This window comes from Strongyloides ratti, assembly GCF_001040885.1.
Source record: "Strongyloides ratti genome assembly S_ratti_ED321, chromosome : 2".
Taxonomy (NCBI): domain Eukaryota; kingdom Metazoa; phylum Nematoda; class Chromadorea; order Rhabditida; family Strongyloididae; genus Strongyloides; species Strongyloides ratti.
Window position 1 is genome coordinate 6,961,054 of NC_037308.1, and position 23,070 is coordinate 6,984,123.

A 23,070-nucleotide genomic window follows, 5' to 3' on the forward strand; every position below is an offset into this window, starting at 1 on the left:
TTTTTATACTTTTATAAAAATTTATAAGTTAAATTACTGGCATAAAACACAATAAATTTTATATTTCAACTAAATTTAAATTTTGGAGAAGTATAGTAAATATATATATATATATATATTTATGAGAAAATAATGCATAAAATTTAATTTCCGTATTAAAAATGAATTATTTAATTAACTTAAAAATTTTAATAATTACTCAATTTCCATAAAACAACTAGCTTACTTCATCTCTGAAAGCATAAGACTTGGATTTTCAAGATAACTTTTCATTAAATTAGAAAAACGAGCCATTGTTGCGCCATCAACAACTCTGTGATCTGCAGCCCATGAAATTTTAACAATTGATGCTGGATATACATTTCCACTTTTGTCAAAACGTGGTAATTTTTCTATTTTACCTATGGCACCGATAGCAACTTGTGGAACAAAAATTACCGGACTAGCATATGTACCACCAATCTAATAAATATTTAATTATTCTAATAAAACAAAAAAAAACTTACAGCACCAATATTAGAAAGAGTAAAAGTTCCACCTGACAGGTCTTCTTTACGTATTTGTTGTTTTTTGCCACTTTCATGAAGTTTCATAAGATCTTCAGCAATCTCAAATATTGTTTTTTGTTCACAATTTTTTATATTTGGCACAACAAGTCCACCGGGTGTATCCATCGCAAGACAGATGTTATGACTAGATTTATAAATTACATTTTCAAGATTTTCATCAACAGTAGCATTCAAAGATGGATATTTAAGTAAAGCTAATGAGCAAGCTTTAATAAACATTGGCATGTAACTCAATTTGATTCCTTTTTCTTTACTAATTTCTTTCAAATCTTTTCTCATTTCAACAAGTTTGTCGACATAAAATTCATCATTATAACCAAAATGTGGGACATTTAAAGCCTGAGACATTGTCTTAACCATAGCTCTAGTATAACCCCTTATTGGAACAACTTTATCTTCTCCTGTAATAATAGATTTCTTAGAAATTTCCTCTTTTGGTTCTTCTAATGGAGGTATTTCTCCAAGGAATCTTAAAACATCTTCCTTCATAATTCTACCATTTCTTCCAGAACCATTAACAGTTGTCAAATCAATATTATTCTCCCAAGCTATTCTACGAACAGCAGGAGTAGCTAAAACTTTTCCACTTTTTATATTTTCAGCATTACTTGAGGCAAAAGATGGTAGTGGTTTTGTTTCTTTAGTATCAATTTTTATTTCTTTTTCATCATTACTACTTGCAACGTCACTATTATCATTTGTCTCGATATCAATTAATGGCTGTCCAACTTTTGCCATATCATCAATGTTGTAATAAAGTTTTCTAACTACACCGTCATATCTACTCGTTATTGTCACAGATGCTTTATCACTTTGAACATCACAAATATTATCAAATTGTGATACAGTATCACCTTCTTTAATAAACCATTCCTTAACTTGAACTTCAGCAATACCTTCACCAATATCTGATAATTTAAATTGCACCAAACCAGCCAAGTTTGCTAAAAATATAAATTACAAAAAAGTATAAAAAATGTATATTTTTATACCTGATAAATGAAATTTAGATGTGTTATGAATAAAATTTTTTTTTGCAGTTATAGATATGATGTTTCTTAATGCTGATATCATTCTTTACAGTACTAAAAGTAATAAAAAGTAATACAATATATCTTGGACAAAATAAAAAAAAATTAAAATTAAATTGAAATTAATTTATATTTTATTTCTATAAACACATTCACGACTAAATAAGATTAAAAAATGTAGTGTTATATATTAAAATCCTAAGGGGATAGTGTATTATACTTTTAATAATATAAATTTTAATTTATTTTTAAATAGAAAAACAAAATACATATAAAAGAAAAAGATGTTAGCAAGAAAATAACTTTCCAAGTACTATGATTTCTTTTGACATTTGGTTAGTTTTTACTACAAGTCGGTCTTGAATGGATCTTTGTTGACAATTGGTTTGGAACATTGACCCTTGCTTTGGAGATTGGCTTTGCGCATTCCAAGAATACATAATTTTTATTATTATTGCTACTTTTTATTTCTAATGACCGAATCATGAACAATGATGGAATTGATAAAGCTTCAAAAGAAAACTATAGATCTGGTAAAGTGAGTTTTTTTCTATACTTCAGTTTTGTTTCACTTTCGTTACGCCACATGTTACCAAATATATTTTACCCAATAATTGTATGTTAATATTGATGTGTTTTAATTGTTACAGAGGGATTCTGCAAAAGGACCACAAACTATGGCAACATCTTCAACAGGTGTAAAGCAAAAAATAGAATGGGTTGAAGTTAAATCGAAGACTGGAAAATTCTATTACTATAACAAATATATTAACAAATCAATGTGGGAAAAACCTTCGGTATATATGCCTTATCAAGAAACATCAAAGATTGTGGATCAATCTTGTCAAAATGGTATTTCTAATAGTGGAAATAGAATTTCAAAAGGCTCACCTAAAATTAAACGTTTAGATAATGGATTAAGGCCGATATTTGGTAAAGATACTTCATCATTAAATCATCAATCTTTATCACATCAATCAGATTATTTAAATAAAAGAAATACTAATAATGTGGGAAAAAATGAAAATGGTTTTGAGTTAAATGGTAGAAGAAAAAGTGTTGAAGAAAGCATTACATCAGGAATACCAGTTAAAAAATTTAGATTAGAAGATGGAGGTGCCATTTCAATATCCGAAACAGAGTCATCGAGTGCAAATAATACACCAAAGAGAGTTACTTCAAAAATTAGTATGGATAACTCTAAAAACGGTTATGATTATAAAAAAAATAGTTTTTCAAGAGATAATAATTATCCTGAAACTCCTAAAACTCCTAGACCAATGCCAAAAAGTAAAGATTATTTCTATTCTCCTAGATATAGTCCAGTTCATAGAGATTATAAGAAGAAAGATTACATACATAAAAGGCAAAAAAGTTTATTAAGAAGTCCTATAAGATATCCGAAAAATAACGGTCATAGTAACACTAACAATGGTAGTAGTTATAGTAATGAGTATACTTTAAATGATAATTATGATTCAGATAGAAGTTTGGACGATAACAATAGATATTACAGTATAAGAAAAGAGCTAGATCGTTGTTATTCAAGATATAAATTTTATAGAAGGCCTAGAAGTCGGAGTTTTGAGAGGCGTAGAAGAAGTTATAGTAGTGAAGGTAGTTATCATTCTCCTAAACGTTATAAATCAACATTAACATCAAAACGAAATTACCGTGAGAATTCTTTAACACGAGGTCGTAATTGGAAAACTATAAATGTTGATGGCCAATACGTCAATGGGAAGTATGATGCAAATAAAATTAACATGAATATTTCAGAGATAGTTGAACGTGTCCGTAATGGATCAATTAGTAAAAAAATTAGATCTCCAACACGAGATTTTGATGAATATAAATCTCGTTATTATAAAACATTACGTACATCTAAAAGTCTCTCAAAATTAGATAATGAGGAAAAAATTTCAGACGAAAATGCAAAAGATCTCCAAATCAAACGCTCAAAATCAATGCAAAAAATGAAAGCTTTATTTCAAGCAGAAAATATTAGTGACATAGATTCTCCAGCATTGGAGGAAAATAATAAAGGTACAATATCTACAGAACCTGTTTCAAAAGACATTGAACAATCAAAAAAAACTGAAAAAGTATTAACTGAAGGTTCATTAAATTCATCTGACAATAAAAATGTTCCAAAATCACAAATATTTGATAAAAAAAAGAAAGAAAAAGTGAAAGGATTAGTAGGTGAAAAATCAAAAGAAAAGACTAATTCTGATATTATCAAAATTGAAGATGACCCTATTATGAAAGAAATAGTAATGATGGAAGAAAAAAAATTAGCACATTTTTCTGAAACATTTGAAGTAAGGTTATGTAACAGGAAAACACTAGGTAAAATAGAAGTTCCCCAGTATGATGGTAGGACTGATGCATTAGATGACGCTTTGACATTTTTAAAATTAAACCTTCCTAATAGTCTTAATGATATCCAATTATTGCGAAAAGAAATAGTTAAAAAATCTTTATTAGAAAATGACAATATAAATATTATCAATAGAAATATAATTTTAGAATGTAAGAAAAAGGATAATGAATTTATAACAGATTTATACAAAGCTCACCTAGAAGCAGAAGTATCTAGACATAAAGTAACATTTCAAGAATTTTCATCTGACTATAATTTTTATCGTGCTCAGGTAGAATTTGGTAGAGAAGTAGGGCATATACATTATGATGGTTGTACATGTCCTGATGACTTGAAAAACTTTAGGATACGTTCTGACGAAGATGAAAAATATTACAAATCTATTATGAATACATTTAAACTTAAAAATTATCCTATAGAAATGAAAGAACAGGTTAGGAAGAATGTTAATGAACTACATCAAAGGTTACAACTATTGTCATGACAAAATTACATTAAAGTTAACTTATCCGGGTGAAATTTTTATTTATTGTTTGTAACTTTTATTTTTTGTACTAATAAAAATAAACAACCATTATACTCCTATTCTTTTTAAAAGACTTCTAATATAAATTGGTAAGTATTGTGTTAATTGATAATATACATTACAAAATCCAACATATTTTAAACGTATACATTGAGCAAAAGATGTTTCACATGATTCATAAAAGTACATTTCCTGATTTTTATTCGCAATTGTTTTGGGAAATGTTTGAAATTCATTTGTTACTTTATTACAACATTGTCCTAGTACTAAAGTACACTCTTCAACTAAATTTAGAAAAAAAAAGTTAATTTTTTTCATTTCAAAACTTACAAAAACTTTTATCACAAATAAAATCAATTGCATTTATATTTTTATTATCAAAAGGAGTTATAATTGACTCTTGGGAGAAAATACACTTAAAACAAAATAAATCAATTAAATAAAAATAAAAATATATCCATTTAAACATATCAAATGCTTAACTAAAAGCAAAGTACAATAAAACAATTATTTTTAGCAAATCTCCCCTATTATGTAAAATCTCATATAACTATTATATATAATGTTTCAGGTTCTCTACTCACAAAAATGTTATTTTATTAGTAATAAAAGGTGCAATCAAACAAAAATAATTACCTATAATAGTATGTATATCAATAAATATTATTTTAAAGCGCATTTATCTGCTTAACAACAAAAGCCATATCTTTTTGGAATGCTTTATCCATGTTTATCAAAATCATTGGTTCATTGACTAGTATTTGAAGTAAACCTTCTTTAACTTTTTTTCCAACTTTATTATTTGAAGAAATTGCATCTGAAAAATCTTTGATAATTCTTTGTATAATATTCAATGATGTTCTCTTATTTTTTATACTTTTACTCATTATTAATGCTAATAGTTGTGGTATTAATAATTCAACATTCTCTATACACCATAGTTTTTCATTTTCTGTAACTGCTTCAACAATATCAATAAAATAATTATTACGAAATCGAAATGATAAAATTATTCCCAAACCGTCATTTAAAATTTTTGAACTTATAATGTCTAATTGTTCAAGATCTCTGACATTTGTAGATATACAATTTCTTGAAAGTATAGCAAATTTTGGAATTATTATTTCAGATATTAAATTATTATTATTATTTCTTTCCTTTTTTGAAACAGATCTAATATTAATAATTTAATTAATATAAAAGTTTCTAATCATACCTGTTACGTTGAAGACTACCATTAGGAAGTTCATTTTTTATTTTTCCTTTTAAATTTCCAACACTAGCACTACGATTACGTAATGAATAATTATTATTTTTTGAAGAAAATTTCTTAACATTTTTAGACTTAATAGATGAAAGTGTATTTGCTTGTTTTGAAGAACCAGATCCCATATATGACAAACTATTGTCTTTTTTAGGACTACTACTTTCAAAAACGTTCTCCATTATTTATAAAAATATAGAGCAATTACAATTTGTCAACAATTACCTTTTTAAAATGGAAGAGAGATAAAACTTTTTAACCATGTTGCCATGGAAAACTACTTCATCATACTACAATCATTTTCGATAGCAATTACACCAAAATCTGTCTCTCATATTATTGAAAATTTTAAAAATATAAAAACTATGAGTAGTTAATTTAAAAAAAAAAAAATAATATTTTTAAAAACCTTTTATAAAAAAAAATATTCACCTACAAATATTTGAACAAAAATTGTATTATACATATTACTAACATTAATCTTGAGTTGGTTTTTTTCTTATAAGACATGGTCCTACATTATCTTTACATTCTTCATTATGTTTGTTGTGTGATCCATCACAGTATGGGAACTAAAAAATATTAATAGTAAAAAATACATAATAAACATACTTTTTCACTTTTCCAACATCTACATAATGAAACTTTTTCTCCGATATCTTCAACATCAATTATATCAACAACTTTAGGTTGATCCAACTTGTATTTTTTGTTAACCTTATTTTTTGAACTAGTCATTTGACCGATCATATATCCCAAAGCAGCTCCTACACCTAGTAAAGCAATACTAAGAACAACAACTTTTCCATGATGAGAACTACTATCGCATGATCCAACATACATTCCACAAGCCATTATTTCTAAAAATAAATTTTGTAATAAATACTAACATCAAAAATAAATTGATTACACAATTTTTTAATATGAAATAAAGTAAAAATACTGCGTTATCATCTCCCTACAGTGACACTAATCCAAACATAAAGAAATTAGTTATAAGAGTTGTTAGAAACAAGTGCGTCCAAAACAATTTTTATCATTACACGTTCATATACAAATATAAAAAATTACATAATCTCTATAACATTATGTATGTTAACTTTTAAACTTGAAAGAAAAACCAATGAATGAATGAAAGATGACTTTTGAAAATTTAATCTTAATGTAAATAACTTATTATTTATTGTTCCGATCATTTATGGCTCAGACCCCTCCCATATAAAATCATAAGCATGGCACTTAGCTTAGGTTCTCCCTTTTCAGGGAACTAAGTGTGAACCCATGTCTAATACCGAGGGAATTCATCATCGCTTCAATCAGATAAAAGTTATCATTCTATAGTATGCATAATATAAATGTAAAGGACAGTTGGGTCATTGCTGAAGTAACAAATATTTAAAAAAAGATACAAAAATAATAATTTTCATTGTATAAAAAAATAGAATTATACATATACATTAATATTTCTACCTGTTATTATTTGATAGTAAATAAATCATTCTAAAAACTTGTGGAATTTAAAAAATTTTCTGAACTACTAATATTATTCAATTCTCTTTCCAAATCAATACTTAAAACATCAGAATTAAATGATTCATTTAAATTAAAGTTTAACGTTTCTTCTAGACATGATTTTGAAACTTTACCATCATCTGAAATAAATGGAGATGTTGCATTGATGAAATTTTTTATTTGAGCACTAATGTTATCAGAAGGTGTTCTACCTAAGTTTGTAAATGGAGACTGTGGTATTTTGAATTGTGTAAACATTTTTTTCATTAAAGATGTTAATTCTCCTTGATATGTTACTGGTTTTTCACTCGACATTATTAGATGAGGTATTCCTTCACTAATATTACGAGAAATATTTCCCAACTTTTCAGGGTTCCATTCTTTTTTTCTTTTTTCCTTTTGTTGAGAAGACAATTTTATTGAACCATAATTTAACTGAATTTTTCGTTTTTCAAGCATTTTAGATACAGGAGATACTTCTTTACATAGTAAATCATCTGTTGATGGTGTGTGTGTTGAATCTTGCAAAAATTTCTCAAAAGGTTCCTTATTTTCTACATTCTTCAAAACAGATTTTTTTGAATTTTTGAAACAACAATCACAAAAACGGACGTTTCTTTTTGATACTTCGCCATCTTTATACAAAGTCTCTTCTCCTCTCAGAGCTTCACTATCTTCTAATTGAGAAAATGTATGTTTTCGATCCTTTCTCTTTACGTTACTATTCACAAATATCTGAGGCTCAGAAGTATCATCAAAACATAACTTTTCTTTGTTTTTATTACATTTATAAGAAATTGTTGGATGAAATTTTCTTTTTATTGTTCTATTATTACATTTTGATGACTGAGATAAGTTATAACTACCAGGATCATATTGTTCATTTAAAATGTCATTCATATACAACGATAAATCTTCAGACTCACTATCTTTGTTATTTCTTATTGGTCTATCAACAACTTTTGGTCGTTGTCTAATAAAGTCATTTAACTGTTGACGAGCCTATAAAATTATATAGTAAAATTAACTATAAAAAATGTATTTTTTTAAAAGTTACCTCTTCCTGGCATTCACCTGATAAATTTCTTACTAAAAATTTTGAATATTTTGAGGATGAAAAAAGTCCATTTTTCTTTACTTTACCATTATTAGATCGTATAGATCTTAACACAGTTGTAGGTTTTAGAGAAATAGGTGCTCCTGGATTTTTGCTTAAATTAAAATTTCGCCTCATCTTTTAATCATGAAAAAAAAATCCTTAATTTGAGTATTGTTATTTCTATTACTTAGATACTTAATATATAAAAAAAACACTAAGGATATTAAAACTGATTGATTATAAACCAAGGCATCTTCCCACTACTGTAGGTTAAATTTAAAAATGATTTATTCAAAAATATGCAAATAATACAGTGTAAAGTTTATCTATCCTCATAAATAAAAAAACAACAACAGATTAATAGTATAATCAGATACATAGAAAGAAAATATTATCTTTATTAAATTTGAAATATTTTTTCTTGAGCAGACATTTGTGCTTTAATAACTCCAGTAATATAATTAACCATTGAATAATCGTTTGCGGTTGCTGAAGTTATTTGTTCCCAATTCTCTCCAACTTTTCCTGACACAAATTTTTCCATAACATCATATAATTTTCTATCAAATTCCAAATTAGGTTCTTGTTTTTTATTTATAATATTGTCAACATATATTTTTATTCCTTCTAAATACGTTAATAATTGTTTAAATCTTTCAGCTTGATTACTTATACTATTATCAATTGCTATTTCACGAGTAGCTTGTTTTAAACCTTTTTTACAGAAATTTAAAGCTACACGTTCCCCAGGAAGAGCAGTTAAAGCTATTGGCAATGATTGGAGGACGTAGCCATGTTTCTGATTTCCAATTGCGGCATCATGATCAATGTAAGCACAAATTGGCATAGTAGTTTCTTTTTTATCTTCAAAAAATGGATCCATCATAAACAATACTGTAGGGCATTTGAAATCTTTAGAATAAGCTTGTTGAGCAATAATTTCTGTATAGTATTGGTGAATTTGAAGCATAACATCTGTTACTTCATTACCAGTCCAAAACCAACCAAGAAGATACTCAGATTTATGGGTACGTCTAAGTGTATCCCTCATTCTTATATTATAAGTAAAGTCTAATGCTGGTACTCCATTTGGTGTATCTTCAGAAAAAGGCACAACATAAGCATTTGTTACGTGAATAACATTATCTTGTCCTAGATAACCACACAATGATCCCATTGTTCTTCCACTACCTTTTTTGGTTATTGATCTTCTTTGGAAGGCATCACAAACTGTAAGGTAAACTACTGGATGTACTTTAACTGTATAATCCGCCATTATTTTAACTAAAAATATACTATGAATAGAAAATAAATTATAAAAAATTTTTAGTAAAAATATAACAAAAAGTAAATATAAAACAAAAAAATTAAAGTTAAAAAAAGTACATATTTTGATAAAAAGTTAAAATTATTCCTTTTCTCCAACAAAATACCTACAAGAGAGAGAGGCATACTTTACCATTTCATAGTCACCGGTAAGAATAAATTTTCGTTGTAAAACAACATGTCCCAGTGGAAGCACTTATTTATTTCAATAAAATCTTTTAAAAAAATTAAATTTTTAATTGCTAAATTAATTTTTAATTTATTTTAAAAAATATTTTAAATAGAAATAATTTTTTTTATAAGTGCCAGTTATCTAAGAATGGAATTATAAACGCAGGATAATTTTAAAATAAGTTTTGTTTAATTGTTTTGAAATATTTCTATAAAATATTTGTTTTATTGTAATTAAAAAATGTTGTAGTTTCATTTTGTAAATTATCTAGTATATTTTTTTCTTTTTATTAATTTATTTATTTTTTAAATATATAACCTTTTTATAATTTTAGCAAATTATAATAAATAATTATAGTTTTAAATTTATTGAATTTAATAATTTTAGAAAGCTAGTTTTTTTATAGATTAAAATTTAAAATTAATAAGTATTGATTATCACTTTTTATCTGATTAATTTTTAATCAATATTGCTAATTTATAATTTTTTTTAAAGTAAAAAATTAATTATTAAAAATTGGCATAATTATTTTTTATAAGCAATTCCAAATTTATATTATAACACATAAAAACTATTTTCTGAAATTTTGTTCTATTTTTTTTTTACAATACCAAGGTTATTTATTTTAATATACCAACTTTTTTTAAAATCAACCTAAAATTTTTAATTTGTTGTAGAAACATAAATGTTACGTTAAATTTTCCCATCACTATTTCCTGTCATTTTTCTTGTACTTTTTCTAAAAGTGATTTATAATTTGCTCATAACTTATCTTTGACCGTTTTATATAAGAAAACTTATTATATTTTTAAGACATCTATATAGTGATTAATTTTATTGCAAACAATTAAAATGTACTGTGTTCAAATTTTTAGATAAAAAAATGTTTCACATAAAAGAATTCCATACCATTGAAAGACTCTTTTTTTTTAATTTTAGTATTTTAAATACTTTCAGGTTTTCCAATAAAAATTTTCTATTATTTTGTTCATTGATAAATTTATATCGAATGTTTTTTATTTAATTTCTATGACTTTTACTTATGAAAGAGATAATATTAAATATATATATTTTAAAAAGTGTAATTTTACATTTTATAAAATAAATTATCTTAATTGGATAGAATTAACATTATTTTGAAATCTAATTTTATTAAATATTTAAAAAAAAAAAGTTCACTTATAAAATTTTTGATAATAGAAGTTATACCTTAGTTTGTCAAACTTTTTTTTTACACGATTTAATTTAATATAATATAAAATCTTATTGATCTAAAAGAAAATATTTTTTTTAGATATATTTAAGAGATAAGGCAAAATTAATTAATATTTGTAATACTGAATTTATTTTGTCTTTTTATCAAAGCCATATTTACAATAGTGAGAAATATAAAATTTTGAAAATTCTTTATGGAAGTCTATTAACTGCGATATTAGCTAATTCCCTTTCTGTTTCATCAGGTAACGTTAGGCCTTCCGTAAAATTGGCCATAATTTTTAATAGTGGAGGAAATATACAAAGTGTCATATCAAAAAGTTTATCTACGGCTTCACCTCGATCTTCATCATTCCACGTTTGATTTGAAAGTATATTTAACCGTTGACTAATTATTTTTGTTATGATTTCAGGATCACATCCAGGATTCATTTCATAATTGGCTTCTTCAACAGAAACTGGGAGATCTGGAGGTATATTTAGAGTTTTGCTATTAGTTGGATCAATGATAGTTCGAATAGATTTTTTAAATTCTAAATTGTGTCCATTGAGACATTCAGAAACTTTCCTAATTTTAGATTCATTAAATGGATTTATTATGTTATAATCATTATCTGGACTTTTGTCATCTTCAACGACAAACCGATCATTATCATTTTTTAAATTGGTAAGAACTGTTCGTTCAATGTTTGATGGTCTACCGGTATAAATTGGACTGGGTTTGTATCCATAGAAATTGCCTAAACCATCAGATATTCCTAAACCAGTCCTACATACTGGGGTTCGACTATCAGGTAATGTGGCTGTAAAAGCACTTCTATGAATTTCTAGTCCTTTTTTATTAAATTTTGAAACTACATCATATCCATTCATCATATGACGTGGTCTAATTATTGAACCATCAAAATTTTTCTCTGTAACACCTGCTTCAGAGAGGTCAGAAACATTAAAACACCTTCTAACAATACGTGCAATACATCCATTAGGTAATCGTACGACTTCTCCAGTTTTTCCATTAAAATCAACAAATGAAACATATTTCAATGTTTTTGTATTATTTTCATTTTTACAGACACGTAAAATACTAAAATTCAATCCTTTCCAATGACCACGATTACCAAAATCTAATGGAATTTCATCACCAGGATTAACCCAACCGTACCATTTCCTACAATTTTTACCAATACACCTCCATCGATGTTTATTTTTTGTACTTTGTTGCGGTCGAACTTGAGCTTGACAAATAAAACAAAGGCGAATTCCACCAAATCCAGCCGGAGGAGTAAACTTAGCTTTTTTATGAAGAACTTTATATTTCTCTTTTGTTTGAAGTTCAATTTCTTTAGATAATCTTGGATCACTATGCCATATTTTAGCTTTTTTAGTTGGGCCAAGAACAAGATTTCCACTATTCATACTGTATATAGTTGAAGTTTTTCCAGTACTATTTGAGGGAATCGGTGTAGGATTTTTACGAGGCCTTCCAACTGGTCGTTTACTTTTAGTTTTGTATTTCTTTTTTTGTTTAACAAGTGGTACTACATCTAATTTGGGAACTTTAATAGGTCGTTTTCCGTCCTCTCTTTTAATTATAACTGAAATATTTGATTTTTTATCCTGACTTTGCTGTTGAGAATCTGTAACACTACTTTGCCTTGTTGCACTATCATACATGCCTCTACTAGAGTGTGGTCTTTTTCTCATCATTCTAGATTGTAAATTGGCTGTATTATCACTTTCCATAAATTCTTTTAATTTTTCTTGTTGATTTCTTATTGGTAATTTATCTGTTGGAACTCTTTCATTATATGCCTGACAAGATTCTCTTGCACATTTATATCGATCATTACATATATAACAACTATATCCACACTCTGTACAATTCTTTCCTTCAATGAGATCAGATTGTTGTACAATACTTACTCTTTCAGAATCTGAATAAACACCATTTGGATGATCAAGAAGTTTTAAAAATTCATGAGGATTAAATTCTGTATCAAAATTAAAATCACTTGTGCCACTAGCTAAACGATTACGTTTAGTAAAATATTCAGATCCAATTGAAAGACCACCAAAACTATTTTGACTAATGCTTGGGATTCTATCTCTAGGACTTTTAAATAAATTTTGAAGATCATTACGTTTTGAAGTTCCACTTATTTCTGATGGAAGTCTACTTCTAGATGGTGGACCAATTAAATTGAAATCTAAGTCTAAATTTTCAAGAATAGTAGGATTAATTGCATCGAGATCAGTATAATCAAAAAGGGAAATATTATCAGCAAAAGAAAAACTTTCTCCTTTCTGTCTTTTTCTTCTACTTCCACCACTACTTAAACTTTTACTCTTGAAACCACTACATCTTTCAAAAGTTTGTCTTGCCCTTTCCATATATGCACTAAAACTACCCTCATTAGATTTTCTTGTTGAACAACTTTTTGTTCTTCCTCTTAATTTAGGTAAAATCAAATCATTGAAATCAAAACTACCTTCATCTTTCTTAGAATGCGAACCTCCAAAAATATTTGGTATAATTGAATTATGATTAATAGAATTAATATCGTCATAAATATCATTACTATGTTCTTTAAATTCATCATGCAAATCATTATCAATTTTTCTTTTTGTCTTCTCTTTAGATTCTTGATTTGTGGATAATGATGTTTCTCTACTAGTTTCAGTTGACGACGGAGCATTAAACGGTTCTGATGGATCAAGACCAGCTGCTTCACGAACTTCCTTTAATGCTAATTCAAAAGACTTTTTTTTATTTGGAATTTCATATTTTTCACGATTTTCTAGATAATGACAGAGTTCAGAATCTTTTAAAAAAGCATGTTCATTTGTACCATAAAAAATAACCATGTATTTACTCTCAACACCTTTCCCATTAAATTTTGGTAATTGAATTACCTAAAAACTTTACTAATACAAATTTAACAATACCCATCAAACAAACCTTTCCTGGCCAATGGGGAAAACCTTTCATTTTGGCCCACACCAAATCATTTATAGCAAATTTACGTCCCGTTGCCATAGCTTTTTTTTTGTATGTACAGGTAGCACGTTGGTCTTAGAGAAAAGATCTTGACAAAACACACCAGTTACAATTTTCCACTTTCTCGTTTCAAGAGTACTAAAACTTTTAAAGTTATTTTTTTTTTCTTTTGTCATTTTTAGATATATCGAAAGATGGTAAAATAATATAAAAATAAATAAATTTTGAATGATTAATAAAATGGAATAATAAGTTACAAATATTAAGATGTATTTATTTTATCAATTTATTATTATGATTAAAAATTAACTCAAATGATGTGTATTATTTTAAATTTATTACTCAGATTATTTATAACTATGTTATTCTACAAAACATAAATGTTGTTTTTAAGTGTAATAGTAAAATGAATTATATATTAAGTTAAACAATAAGGATATAAAGAATTATAATAAATTCTAATTTTCATTGTTTTTGAATTGAATTCAAGTTTTTTTTAACGAAATATTTAAAGAAGATATATAGCATTGTAATATGATAAAACAACTGTAAATATTATTTCATTTGTAAATAAATATTTTAAGCTTAAATATTCTTAAAAGATATTCAATATGAAATATAATTTTCAACTATCTATTTTAACTTTTAAGAAGACTAAAATTATGTGACTATACTCATTTTTTAAGTATTTAATTCTACATTTAATAATATAAAAAAAAAAAGATTTTTTTTTGCCTAAGAAAAACAATAATTAAAAAAATAATGTTTTCTTATATATAGATATTTTTCAACCACCTCATTTAACTTAAATCTCTTATAGCACCTAAGAAATTATGGAACTCAAATAAGGAATTTTAAAATATCGCATTCGAATCCTTTTTTATATATTTTTTTTAAAAATACTCATTGAACAACATATACAACATCTTCTTTCAAACATACTAATAAATACATTTTTTGTTTCTAAAGCTACTACTAAAATCTTAATTAAATTTAAGTAACAGGTAATTTAAAAACATATCTTATTTATTCAAAAATTTACATTATTACTTATTGGTAAATTTTGAATATAGTTGTTTTCTACACAACAACCATTTATTTTTTTTATTTATAACTTTTTCTAAATACAATTTTAAAATTATAATTTACATATTATTCAAAATAAAATTAAATTTCTTACAAAATAAGTATAAACAAATATTTTTAGGTTCTCTAAAAATTGAGATAAATGATTATGAATGTTGTACTTTTAGGACACCATCCATGACTCACAAAACTGGACGTCATAGGTTAATGAAAAAATAATTTGTAATGTAAAATTTCATAATAATTTTAAAATAAATTATTTTAAAAATTTCTCTAACTTTTAATATAATATTAATATTTTTAGAAGACAAACTTCTAAGTATTATAACAAAAAAAATGATACTTTAATTTAAGGTAGATGGTCAAGTAAGTATATATTATAGAAATTGTTAAAAGAAAAAAGTTATCTTTATAATAAGTTAAAAAAATTCTAGCTAATATTATAATTTTTACTAATTTATGAATATTTTAATTTAACAAGAATATATATATATATATATCTATAAAAAAATCTATTTGAAATAAATATAAGCTACAAATTATTTAACTTTAAAAAAAAACATTTAAACAAAAAAAAAGAAGATGCTTAACTTATGTTTACAAAATATTAAAATATATAAAAAAAAATATTATAAAAATTACTATGTCCATTTATTATACAATATTATTTTTATTTAATCTTATGACTTAAATTTGTCCTTCATATAATAGTAAGAGTTTTTTATTATGAGAAATTAAAGATATTTTACATATATAAATAAAAAAAAAAAGACTGATAAGTAAAGAAATATAATATTTAATGTCTGTATATAACATTATTATTATACGTATCACAGAAAATGTCACAAAAATTAAATGTACTTCTCAGTAGAGAGATACATATTTTGTTCCTTCATTATATTCATTGGAATAATATTGCCTCTATAAAAATAAAGACTAGTCAAGTTGTATTTAGTCGTCTACAACAAGATCAGTGTACGTTTATTTAAGTTATTATAAAAGACTATCATACTACTGGGTATGTTGTATGCGCAATAGTTATACATAAAATATCCCAGCTATTTATTCCTTATAAATTTTTTATTATAATAATTTTATCATATGTCTAAGATCAATTGTTTATAAATGGAAAATAAAAAAAAAAAAATAAAAAATAAAGTAAAAGTAAAATGATTTTAAAAAGTTAATTTATTTAAAATATAAATAATATAGACGGGAAAATAAACAATTTATATTTCGGGGTATATAGATGTTTTATTATAAATGATAGTAATAATATTATTTATAATTGCTAACCAATTATTAATTTATAGTTATTAATGATGCGATGATAACTATTATAATAGATTAGATTATAATACAAAGTTAAAAAAATTCTTTTATATTATAAAATCAAAATTTTTGTTAATTTAACTTATAAATGTATAAAATGAAATTTAATATATGTATGAGTTATATAAAAAAAAATTTATAAAAATTAAATATAAACAATTAATGTTTAATTTCCTTTAACAATTTCCAAAAGAGCTTCTTTGTAATCTCCACCACAGTCTCCCTTTATCATATCTTTAAGAGTTTTGTTATATTTTCTTTCAAATGCCATAGCAATATCTTTAAGATCTATTTCAGATCTAGATACAATTATTCTAATAAGATCCTTGTCTCTTGTACCAAGACCTTTCATACTATCATATAATAATTCAGCAAAATATTCTGGTGTATTTCTAACAACTTTAACAACAGCTAAAAGTGATTTTTTAATATCACCAGAAAATTCTCCTTCAATTGCATGTTCTATTGTATGTTGAGCAACCTTTTCATACTCATGAAAAACTAAGGCTAAATGGCAATTTGAACGAGTGGCAAAAATTTTTATAAATGTTGACTCATCAGTACCAAGTTTTTGTTCACCAGCACGATACAAGTCTCTAGCATCTTGATTAGCTTTTAATGTATCATTATGAGAACATTCCTCTCTGGCTCCTGAACAAAGAGCAACAAGAATACGCTCAAAATATCCGGAGGTGTCACCTCTGATGTCTTTTTCAAGATCACATTTATATAATTGTTTGTATATTCTCTTAATTTCATTAATTTGAGCATTTGTTCTTGAGCAAAGAATTTCAATAAGAACAGATTCTTTAGTACCAAATCCAGCCATAGCTTTATGAAGTTCTTGTGCATCATACTCAGCTATTGGTACCATTAAAGCAACAATAAGATCTTCAAAATCTCCAGATAATTCAGATTTAATATCTTTGATAAGATCTCTGCCATACAGTTGTTTATAAGCATTAAATATTTCTTGTCTCTGGAAAAAAAAATATTATTAATTCAATAAAAATGATAATTTTTTTTTATACCTGCCAGTTAGCTCTTTTTGTTAAAATTCTTATAATAGCACTTTCATCAGTACCAAAACCTTTCATGGCTTTTCTTAAAACTTCAGCATCTTGCTTGGCATCAAATGGATTATGGGGTACAATACTAGGTCTTGACTCATGCATTGTAAATTCAGAGTGAAAGAAAATCTAAAATAACAATAAAATATACTACTAAAAATTTATTTATAATAAATGAGAAACTAAAAAGTATATCTTTGCGTATTTAATGATAAAGCAAATTTAATTTATTGAAATCAACGACAAAAGTAGAGTGACATTTTACAATAATAATAGTTATAATAAAAATGGAGGAAAGAGACAAAGTATATATATATTTTATTTACATATTTCAACATCTATTAGATGATCGTTATTTTTAATAAGTCAACATTTATGATTAGTATAAGATGTTGAAATAAAAGTGATTCATATGTGCTTGTAGAAATTTTTAACTTTAAAATAACTAAAAATCATTTAAATAATCAAGGCCAATCATTTTATCAATAGTAATGTTGTTTAATAAAAATTATTTGTTTGGTAATATTTAGAACGAACCTTTTATGTATGTAATAAATAATATTTCAAAATCAATAATTCTACAAAAAAAATTTAGAGATTAAGTATTATTATTATTATTAATATAAAATAGAAATATAACAGTAATCATTTTACTATCAAACTCTAATTATGATTCAACAAGAAATATTAAAATTTAAAACTGGGATTTTCTTTTGACCTATTATAATGATATTTAAAAATGTCACTGATACTAAATAACGATAATAATAATAGTATAAATAATATGTATCTAAAAATTTTAATGTTCAAGTTGTTATAATAATAATAATAAAACATATTTTAAAATAATTGTTTAGTTTTAAAAATTTATTATAAAAAATACTAGCACATAAAATATGTTAAACAATAGGTTTAATAGTATTTTAAACAAAATCAACTGATTGTGTAAAAAAATAAATTTTTCTTATAAATCATCCAATTATATAAATATACATTAAATTCTTTAAAAATTAATGATGTAAATATTGAGGCAACGTGGCAGTAATAAGAGAATCTTCAGGTCTTAACTCAAGAATAGCTTCAGTGCCTTGGTTAAAATTAATTGTTAGATTACCATCAAGAACAATTTGCGCATTTGAACAACGAGACTTGACACGAATGCTTTTACAAAATCCACGAGATTCAGTCAAAGGAAATGTTGAATTAAAAACTGGATCACGAACAGAGAAGGACATTTCTAAAAAAAAAAAATCAACTTAAATTAATTATTAAAAAAAAAACATACTTTCATATCCAGGATCAAACTTTAATTTAGAATTAAATCTATTACACGCTTCTTCTATAAAACTAGCATTTTTTTTTCCTTTGAAATCAATATTTAGATCTTCTAATATGTCAAGAATAGATTCCATTTTTTGCTCTGTGATTCGATTAATATTATAATGCCATGATGAAGAACCAGTCCCAGTACATACAGTTAAACCACTACTTTTTTGTTTAAGCATTGGACCATCATCAATTTGTAACTCATAATAACTAACTCTTGCAGCATGTGTTTCACCAATAAAAACTTCATTAAGTGCTAATGATTCATGGTGATTTATTTGTTCTGGTAATGAAACTATACCATTTCCATTAGGTGATAATGGTGGTGAACCATTAACAGATTTTATTATTTTAACTCTTATTCTTTGCCTTTTCAACCATTCAAAATTACCATTTAAAAAATCATTTATTTGAACACTTGGTGGAATGTTAGCTTTTCCAGCAATACATAAATGTCCCTCAGAACCTACGGGATCTGTATTGATACCAATTAATGGTATCTTTGGAGAAACACTACTAGCTGCAGTTAAAAATGTACCATCACCACCGGCAGAAATAACTAAATCACTTTGATTTACCAATTCTTCATTAAAATCATCCCGTAAAACAACTTTAGTTTTAATTTTTCTTTCATTTAATGTTGAAACAATTTCATTTACAAATTCATCCTGAAAACGTTGTTTTCCCTCCAATTCATTAATATTTACACCAATTTTTTCTAATTTTTTTACAAATTTATGTTGATATCTATCTTCATATTTTACTTTGTATTTCTTTAAAAGATATTGTAATTTTGTTGTCTTAGTCAATAAAACAACATTTTTTGGATTAAAATGTATCTTCTAAAAATGAAGGTAAATATTTAAATTTAATGAGAAAAAAAAATAATATAATTAAAATAAAAATAAAACTAACATTTTTAGTGTGATAAATATCAATGTCATTGTTAATTGTAGATTTCATTATTCCTCCTAAAGATCTCCTGTACACACTATTTATAATAGGTAGTGTTTCAAATAATAAAATACTTGATCTCAAAAAGGGAATACTCATTAATAATTTTAAATGCGTCACGAAGGTTTATTCTAACATTGGTGTACTTTTTCCCAATAAAGATAGAAATTCAAAATAATATTTCTGATAAAGATAACAAACATCAATATAAAAAATATTTATATTTGATAAATATTTAAAAAAAGTTAATTATATTCGAGAAAAATTTGTATGTATATAAAAGAAAAGGATAAGTTTGGTAAAAAAAAAGTTTTACTTCCCATACCAAATAAACAAGTTTGTTTTTGAAATTTAAAACTGTTAGAAATTAATTTTTTAATTATTAACTTAAATAAATTAACTAACGTAATTATAGGACTCACTATGAAAAAAAAAACAATATTTAAATGTCTTAAATTAACTTTTTTTTTTTAAACTTATTATGACATTTCTAAATTTATATCATTTTAAAAAAAATTATTTAATATATGTTATATAAGAAAATAAACTTTTGCAAAAAAATTCTAGCTATGTTTTTGATAATAAATTTCTACAATTTTTTAATATAAAACATTATGATCTTTAAGCATAACTTTTAAAGAATTTAATGAATCTTTTTTAAAATTGCTTTTTTATGTAAAAACATATATTTTACAATTAATAAATTATTAAAATAAAAAAATTAGATATACAAATTAGTTTTCAAAAGACTTTTAAGTATAATAAATTTTGTATATAGCAAATTTCAAGACATCAAACAAAATTTTTAATACAATAATTTAAAGAAAATAAAAAACTAATAGAATTAATGTTAAAAAATTTTATGTTATATTTAATTCAAATTTATTTTTATTTTCTTATCAACTTTAATTTATACAATCTATTGGCTTAATATTTTTCTCCTATTACAAATTATATTTGCCAATGTATAAATTTACATGCAATTTTTAAAAATCTTTTTGTTTTATATTAAAAAACATTATTTTCCACTTAATTAAACACTTATATTAAAAAAATTTTTAATGCGCATAACAAAAATTGACACATAAATAATCATTTATCAGTATAAAATTTTTGTATTATAATAAACTTAATTTTCTTAAAACTATATTTAAAGCTTAACATTAATAATAAAAACTATTAAAAATTTATTAATTCATTTAAAAAAAAAGGTCATTTTAAAACATTATCTTAATACATATAGATTAAAAAATAATATTAAGCTAATGATTTTAAATATTACAAAAGATAATAATATTATTTTCTAATTTTTTTTAGTTATAAAAATGATAACATTTATAGTTATTTTACGTCTGATAAATATTAAAAATTATTAGTTAAAAAAAGAAAGATATGATCAATTTATGATTTTCATAAATTTCTCAATTTTAATTTTTATAACGCAATTTTTTATTAGTATAGTTAAAAATAGAATTTCTTGTTTAAAAAAAAATCTCGTTATTATTAACAATGAAAAAATATAAATTTTAAAGTATAACTTAATACTCGAAAGAAAAAAAATCTTTTTTTGATAAAATTTTGATTTTTTTTGCTTTTTCATAATATATTATTTTATTGGTTCTTTTTTGAATGTCTATATATAGCTCATGTAAAAATATAACCATAAACTAAATAATAATTATTACTTTATTTCTTTTTTATTTTAGTAAAATATTTTATTACTATGAAACTTACCTAATTAAAAAATATGTTTTGAGCATATCATTATTAATACAAAAATATAAATTCTATCTAAAAATAGTTATTTAATCATCTCTAAGTTTATAAACATCCAAATTAAATATATAATTTGGTAAAAAATTTTTAAATTGATTGTTATATTAATAATATTTATATAAATTTTTTTTTAAAAGAAAGAATTTTACATTCTAACTTTTAATTAATAATGTTAGAAAATGGTATAATAAAAAAATATAAGTTAAATATATTAATAAATAGGATAAATGTTATTCTATATATGTTTTTGGGATGGCGACTCATACCCTCCATCATATAGATAAAATGTATAACTTTTAACAATAAAAAAGCTTTTTTTTTTATTTGATAAGAAAGTTTTAATATAAATAATAAAAAATCATCTTAAATTATTTTGCTTTTTTATTTAAGTATTATATAATGTTATTTAAAACAAGTGAAGTTGATCTCTAGTTAAAAAAATAAAACGAAATATTGGTTAAAAATCAATCTATAATTCTTGTTTAATAAACAGTAATACAAGTTTAAAGAAAATTTTCTAAAATTATTTTATAATATACAAACTTAATTGTATAATTGTCTATAAATATTTTTGATATTTAATATGTTTCATAAGTAGATGATTGCGCAATAGTTATATTATTAGATTATAGATAATTATATATATAATATATTTGAGATAGGTAAAATATTTAGAATAGATTTTTAATTTATATTCTTTTATCATAATTTAAGTATTAGAACATTTATATAGAAAATATAAAATCAAAAGTTAATATTTTAAGGTCTGAAGATTTTTATCTATAATTACAATTAATGATTACATAATTACATATACTAAAATGTACATTTATAAATATATTGATAATACTTAAAAATAAATGTAAAAAACAAAATATTTAATTTAGAAAATAAAGTTATCTTTCATCATTAAAAATTGTCTCAAGTTAATTTATATATATATAATGTTCTTAGTTTTTTATTACCATGGAAAATAAAAATTTAAGATCACAAGATAAACTACAAACTACATTTTTTTAAACTTTGACAATAAAATATTAAATAAAATAATTTAAAAAAAATTAGAAATATTTTTAATATTTAAAAAAATTTAATAAAATTAAGATAATTTATGAAAAGATTTTTTTTAGAACATTTGCATGATTCAAAATTATCCATGTATATGTACATGCTTAACTTTTAATTATATTGTTACACTGTTTAATGAAAATATTTTTTAAATGATGTGCTTAAAAACATTTTTTATTGCAATAAAATTATTTTTAAAAAAATTTATTGTTTTTAATTTTATTGTTATATGGTAACTTTAAACTGAAGTAATAAATAATACAAATAATAGATACTTAAAAAAATTATCTACCTTTGATTATATCTTATTTCATTGTAAAGATATAAACATGAATGTTCTTTGGAGTCGACTACTAATTA

The 23,070-nt window shown here is 23.9% G+C and overlaps 9 protein-coding genes across 9 annotated transcripts; 1 reads left to right on the forward strand and 8 right to left on the reverse strand.

Annotated features, from left to right (window-relative positions):
* Nucleotides 1-222: 222 nt before the first annotated feature.
* On the reverse strand, nt 223-1,643 carry SRAE_2000221500 (Lipoamide acyltransferase component of branched-chain alpha-keto acid dehydrogenase complex, mitochondrial; the record flags this gene model as incomplete). The annotated part of the gene is made up of 3 exons (XM_024653259.1): nt 223-462; nt 507-1,513; nt 1,562-1,643. 3 exons carry the CDS (start codon nt 1,641-1,643, stop codon nt 223-225), a joined length of 1,329 nt encoding a protein of 442 aa, XP_024506753.1.
* A 441-nt stretch (nt 1,644-2,084) lies between these two features.
* SRAE_2000221600 (WW domain-containing protein) lies at nt 2,085-4,470 on the forward strand (the record flags this gene model as incomplete). The annotated part of the gene is made up of 2 exons (XM_024653260.1): nt 2,085-2,138; nt 2,251-4,470. 2 exons carry the CDS (start codon nt 2,085-2,087, stop codon nt 4,468-4,470), a joined length of 2,274 nt encoding a protein of 757 aa, XP_024506754.1.
* A 90-nt stretch (nt 4,471-4,560) lies between these two features.
* On the reverse strand, nt 4,561-5,958 carry SRAE_2000221700 (Hypothetical protein; the record flags this gene model as incomplete). The annotated part of the gene is made up of 4 exons (XM_024653261.1): nt 4,561-4,796; nt 4,843-4,927; nt 5,208-5,685; nt 5,729-5,958. 4 exons carry the CDS (start codon nt 5,956-5,958, stop codon nt 4,561-4,563), a joined length of 1,029 nt encoding a protein of 342 aa, XP_024506755.1.
* A 294-nt stretch (nt 5,959-6,252) lies between these two features.
* Nucleotides 6,253-6,631, reverse strand: SRAE_2000221800 (Iron sulphur-containing domain, CDGSH-type, subfamily and Iron sulphur-containing domain, CDGSH-type-containing protein; the record flags this gene model as incomplete). The annotated part of the gene is made up of 2 exons (XM_024653262.1): nt 6,253-6,348; nt 6,389-6,631. The coding sequence occupies 2 exons, from the start codon at nt 6,629-6,631 to the stop codon at nt 6,253-6,255; spliced, it is 339 nt and encodes a 112-aa protein (XP_024506756.1).
* A 645-nt stretch (nt 6,632-7,276) lies between these two features.
* SRAE_2000221900 (Hypothetical protein) lies at nt 7,277-8,522 on the reverse strand (the record flags this gene model as incomplete). Its single annotated transcript, XM_024653264.1, has 3 exons — nt 7,277-8,290; nt 8,346-8,377; nt 8,432-8,522. The coding sequence occupies 3 exons, from the start codon at nt 8,520-8,522 to the stop codon at nt 7,277-7,279; spliced, it is 1,137 nt and encodes a 378-aa protein (XP_024506757.1).
* A 265-nt stretch (nt 8,523-8,787) lies between these two features.
* Nucleotides 8,788-9,663, reverse strand: SRAE_2000222000 (Eukaryotic translation initiation factor 3 subunit F; the record flags this gene model as incomplete). Its single annotated transcript, XM_024653265.1, has 1 exon — nt 8,788-9,663. The coding sequence occupies one exon, from the start codon at nt 9,661-9,663 to the stop codon at nt 8,788-8,790; it is 876 nt and encodes a 291-aa protein (XP_024506758.1).
* A 1,629-nt stretch (nt 9,664-11,292) lies between these two features.
* Nucleotides 11,293-14,137, reverse strand: SRAE_2000222100 (PWWP domain-containing protein; the record flags this gene model as incomplete). Its single annotated transcript, XM_024653266.1, has 2 exons — nt 11,293-14,013; nt 14,060-14,137. The coding sequence occupies 2 exons, from the start codon at nt 14,135-14,137 to the stop codon at nt 11,293-11,295; spliced, it is 2,799 nt and encodes a 932-aa protein (XP_024506759.1).
* Nucleotides 14,138-16,682: 2,545 nt separating this feature from the next.
* On the reverse strand, nt 16,683-17,691 carry SRAE_2000222200 (Annexin family and Annexin repeat-containing protein; the record flags this gene model as incomplete). Its single annotated transcript, XM_024653267.1, has 2 exons — nt 16,683-17,495; nt 17,548-17,691. 2 exons carry the CDS (start codon nt 17,689-17,691, stop codon nt 16,683-16,685), a joined length of 957 nt encoding a protein of 318 aa, XP_024506760.1.
* A 7-nt stretch (nt 17,692-17,698) lies between these two features.
* SRAE_2000222300 (NAD kinase 2, mitochondrial) lies at nt 17,699-21,626 on the reverse strand (the record flags this gene model as incomplete). Its single annotated transcript, XM_024653268.1, has 6 exons — nt 17,699-17,715; nt 18,124-18,164; nt 18,622-18,823; nt 18,872-19,754; nt 19,828-19,945; nt 21,601-21,626. 6 exons carry the CDS (start codon nt 21,624-21,626, stop codon nt 17,699-17,701), a joined length of 1,287 nt encoding a protein of 428 aa, XP_024506761.1.
* Nucleotides 21,627-23,070: the final 1,444 nt, after the last annotated feature.